The sequence below is a fragment of the Colobus angolensis genome, unplaced genomic scaffold (assembly GCF_000951035.1).
Source record: "Colobus angolensis palliatus isolate OR3802 unplaced genomic scaffold, Cang.pa_1.0 Scaffold21, whole genome shotgun sequence".
NCBI classification, from domain to species: domain Eukaryota; kingdom Metazoa; phylum Chordata; class Mammalia; order Primates; family Cercopithecidae; genus Colobus; species Colobus angolensis.
The window spans coordinates 4,992,822-4,997,348 of NW_012115266.1; the positions used below are offsets into that span (position 1 = coordinate 4,992,822).

At 63.5% G+C, this 4,527-nt stretch overlaps 1 protein-coding gene across 2 annotated transcripts in view; it reads right to left on the reverse strand.

Moving 5' to 3' along the window:
• Positions 1-872: 872 nt before the first annotated feature.
• VPS51 (vacuolar protein sorting 51 homolog (S. cerevisiae)) overlaps positions 873-4,527 on the reverse strand; it is a 41,435-nt gene continuing 37,780 nt past the window's right edge. The window contains exons 5-10 of one of the 2 annotated variants that reach the window (XM_011942522.1): positions 3,667-4,384; positions 3,083-3,298; positions 2,656-2,874; positions 1,979-2,100; positions 1,801-1,888; positions 873-1,256 (exon numbers count right to left, since the gene is read on the reverse strand). In XM_011942522.1, the coding sequence (XP_011797912.1) occupies positions 996-1,256; positions 1,801-1,888; positions 1,979-2,100; positions 2,656-2,874; positions 3,083-3,298; positions 3,667-4,384 (1,624 nt within the window). In that variant the 3' untranslated portion in view covers positions 873-995. The remainder of the gene's footprint in view (positions 1,257-1,800; positions 1,889-1,978; positions 2,101-2,655; positions 2,875-3,082; positions 3,299-3,666; positions 4,385-4,527) is intronic. The other variant, XM_011942523.1, reaches the window with a different exon arrangement.

Genomic DNA, 4,527 nt, shown 5'->3' on the forward strand with positions numbered 1-4,527 from the left:
CAGGCGCGCGGGGCCGGAACGGGCCGCCAGGAGCAGGTGGAACATGGTGGCGGGCAGCAGCAGCAGCAGAGCCGCGGCGCCTGCGGGATGGGCCATCACATCGGGCGTCCGCCCCCAGCGCCCCAGCTCCCCACCCCGTCCCCCACGGGCGCTCTGACGTCTCTGCGGGACCCTTTCGGCATTCCCAGAGTGTGCCTCTGCACCCCTCCTCAGCCCTCAGGCACCCCGCTGCCTCCCAGTTCCCTTCCCAGGCGTCCATCTTGGTCCCCCGCTCCCCCCTCGAAGACCCTCCTCCTGCTGCCAGTCGACACCATAAATCCCCGTTCTGCAGCCCCCAAAACCGGCCCCTGCTCAGCTCTCCCTCTCCAGACACCTTCGCTGCAAACCCCCGGGTCCCTCCGCCTCCGACACCCCCAAAACCGTCCATCCTCAGATCCTGTCCCCGCTCTTAGTTCACCCCCTCCAGCTCTCCTTCGCTCAGTCTTTGCCCCAGGTCCCTTCTCTCTGCCCCATTACCCAGGGGCCCTCCGAATTCCAGCGGGGCCCGGGGGCCCTGAGGGGGGGCCATGGTCTCCGCTCCGCCGGAGAGAGGGCGCTCGCAATAGTCGGTCAAGGAAACACAGTCTGCCCCATTTCCCAGGAGATGGTCTCGGCCGCGTGGAGGATCCGGCCCCGCGGCGCCTGCACCTGCCTGGACACCGAGTGCAGACAAGGACCGCTCTTGTCCCAGGGTTTTTAAGTGGACCCGCCCCCTGCCCATCCTGGGCCCAGCACACCAGCCAATCGGCACTCGGGGGCGGACTCCATGCGGGCGCCGCAGAAGCCTCAGCTTCAAAACCCCGCCCCTGGAAAGGCCCGCCCAGCAAGAGAGAGGAGGAGGCCACACATGTTTATTAGGTAGGTCCTGACTCCTGCCTGCGGGGACCACCGGCCCGAGACCAGAGCCTGGGTGCCACGGGGCGCCGGGACAGGCCTGTGCATGGCAGCGGCTGCGCCTAGCCGCGCTCGCAGATGACCTCGACCACACTGGGCTCCATGGGCACAGGGTCTGGGCAGCGCAGGGCAGCCGAGGCCACCACTTCGTCTAGCAGCAAGTGCACCAGTTCTTCGTCGGCCACAAAACGCCACAGGTAGAGCTGCAGAAAGTGGCAGTCCACTTGCACCTGCTGCAGCCCGAAGCGCCCAAAGGTGCGCAGCCGCACACACTCCAGCAGCGTCTTCAGGCTGATCTTGATGATGCCAGTCAGCACCGACACCTGCAGACAGGTACACAGGGATGCAGCTTGGGGACAGCAGGTGTTGGGGGGGGGTCACCCAAGTTCCAAGCAGGGGCCGGGGAGACATACGAGAGAAGTAGCTGGGATGAGGCAGAAAGTCTCCAGGGCCAGATAAGAGCGGAGGGGTACAATATTAGCGCCGTCATCTGGTGGGCAGGGGACAGGTAGGGCCCAGCAATCAGAGGCATCCCTGAGCTTGGGGTGAGGTGGGGCAGGAACCATGGGTGAACAGAAAACCCTGGGAAGGCCCCAAGACTACTGTGGGGATAAGGACGAGGGCAGAGTCATCCCAGGTCAGCACCCAGAGACTCAGGCTGGGCACACACCAAGGTTGGGACAACGGCTGTGGGATTTGGGGGCAGGGCACTCTGTACTACCTAAAAACAGCCCTAGAGACAGAGACTGGAGGGTCAGGGTCACCCCCAGTTGGTCAGAGTCCTGGAGCTCCTTGGGCAGGTGTGGGGCTGCTCCAGACAACCCTCCCCGGGCTCCCTGGAAGTCTGAGTCACGCTGGAAGTCGGACCTTGTTGAACTCCACAGGGCTGAACACATCAATACGTTCAGAGAATAGCTTCTGGATATTGCTCAAGAGGTTGGTGTCCATCGGGGCACTGGATTGGGGGAGACAAGGAATCAGAGCCCGCTCTGCACCTTCGCCCTCTTTTGTCCCTTTGCCCTGGGGCTCCCCGGACCAGCCAGACCTGGGGGTATAGCTGGGGGCGTAGCGGCCCTGCTGCCGAGAGCTGCTGTACACGGAGAAGGTCCTCTTGCTGGAGTCGCTACTCTGGGCCTTGCGAACACCCTCTTCATACAGAAGCCCCACCTGGTGATAAAAAGAGGTACTGCAAGGAAGCCAGAGCCAGGGGAAACCACCAGCCCATCCGTGCTGAGGATGCCCTAAGTCAGCTACTCAAGCATTACTAGAACAACAAGGCCTGCTATTTAGTAGGTACGCGGTCGCTATTTATAGAACCAGTGGAGTGGGGTAAAGGCAGGACACAAGAGTTGGTCTGAGGCCTAATCTTCAGCTTCAGCATCGGCACCAGCACCAACCCTGCCCTGACTTCCTGGGTAACCCTGAGCCTCTGCTTCTCCACAGGTAAAATAGGGGCGAAGATGTCATAGTCCTGGGCTGAGGAGGAACAAGACCGTGGACATAGGCACTGCCCAGCCCCTTTCGTCTTCATCCTTGGAGACTTGTTCCCCTGGGGGTTCCCTCACGGGCGCCCTGGCTACAGAACTGGCCCCATGAGAAGCCCAGATACACGTCCCCTCCTCCAGGCAGAGACTGCTAGTGATCTTCTGCTTCCCCAGCCCCTCTTGAAGGGACAGCACCCCCAGCCTGCGTCAGGGCTCCCCCAGCCAGCCTGGGCAGCACCTGCACGTCGATGGCGGTGGTATCCTCTACCACCCGCTTCATGACGGCCCGCACATTACGGGGCTCCAGAGTGCTGAGCCAGTCCCGAGTCTCCACGCTCTTGCGCAGCATCTGTGATATGACCAGGCCCTGCACCTTCACGTAGTGGGTCAGCAGCCGCCGTGCCGTTTCCCTGGCCTCTGCACACAGTGTGCTCACGGGCGTCACTGGGAACTGATCCTGAGCCAAAGAGGCAGAGGACAGAGGGAGTGGGTATCGGGGGGCAGCTCAGGGGCCGCTGCCAACCAGGAGCTGGGCACAGATTGGGCAAGGTGGAGGCTGGGGTACACACAGGCAGCTGGTCTGGGGTCTGGCCATGAGGGCACTGTCCAGCCACCTGCATTCCCCACACCACCATTCCCTGCCCGACTAGGAGCTAATGCTTCACCTGCACCAGAAACTGTTCATCAGTGAGAGTGAGGATGTAGGAGATGGTAGCCGTCTCGTAGTCCAGGCAGAGGCGGGAGAGCAGCAGGAGCAGGGCAGGTGGTGTGGCACCCCCTTTCTCCCCAGGGCTGTCGCAGAAGCTCTGAGCCGTCTGGCACATAGAGCGGATGAAGCCCACAATGAGGCCCTCACGGACACCCTGACTGCAGAACTCACCCTGCAAGGAGAAGGTGCCCAGGTCCACAGCAGGTCCCCTCTTCCAGGTAAGGCTGTTAATGACCCTCTGCTGGGGCTCTAAGTGCCCCAGCCCCCTCTGCAAGGGACAGCATCATCCTGCATTCTAAGTACCCTACAGCAGCTTCCCTGAGTGGGGGCAGAGAAAGTCAACACTGGGGACCCCACCATGCCCTGTTTCTTAGCCCAGCTGCAGATCCCCGAACCTTCCCCACCCGCCCCCAGACTGTGCATAAGAACCTGAAACTACACCCAGAGTGCCTGGTTTCCCCAGTTTCCCAAGCACTGGTATATAAGGTTTTGGAGGGTCAACCAGCAGGTTGAATAAGGAATACCCAAGAGGAGGCATACCCGGAAGTAGGGCTTGTTGGAGAAGGACACCTCTTTGGCGGTGAAAAGGTGCACTGCTGCCAGAGAGGCCTTAATGTGGCTCAGGATGGAGCTGGCCACATTGGCCAGCAACTCGGCCAGGCCAGGGCCCTCCTTCCCAGCCACTCGAGGCGCTGCCAGCGCCTGGCGGACGTCAGTCAGGCAGCCCAGGAAGGCCGCCCGGAGACCCTGCAGGTGGTGGCCCAGGCGCTCGCGGGCCACTCGTTCCACGATCTCCGTGGCAGCCTCTGCGAGCCCAGCAGCGGCCAGCAGGGCCCCGGGAGCCCGCAAGCGCCGGTGGAAGCGGTCCAGCGCCCGCACCAGCAGCGAGTTGTCACCACCACCCTGCTCCTGCGCCAGCCGCCGCTCCACCAGCGCAAAATAGCGGCTGCCCAGCTCCCGGGCAAAGGCCGCCAGCCTCTCGGCACCTGCTGGGCCCTGGGCCGCAAACAGCTCCTGGTAGGCCGCGGCCACCTGGCAGAGGCCGCCCACGAAGCCACTGCCTCCATGGTCGGTGAACTCTAACACGTCGGGAGCCGGAGGCGAGGGCCCCAGCTCAGCCTCCAGGCTTCTCAGCTCCTCCTCCAGCCGGCCACGGGCGTGTGCCAGGAACTCCTCGCACAGCTCCTCCGCAGGCTCGCCCAGGGCCAGCAGCAGCTCCACGCACTCAGCTTGCTCCGGGGCGCCTGAGCCGCCCTCCCTGCAGGAGGGAGAGGTAGTGAAGGGCAGGGCTGGGGCTGTGCCGGTGGATGGGCAGGAGCAGGAAAGCAAAGCACAGGGCAGGGCGACAGCTCCAGGAGGGCCCAGGAGCCGGGCACGGATGGGGCTTGGGGCCGGCGGGAG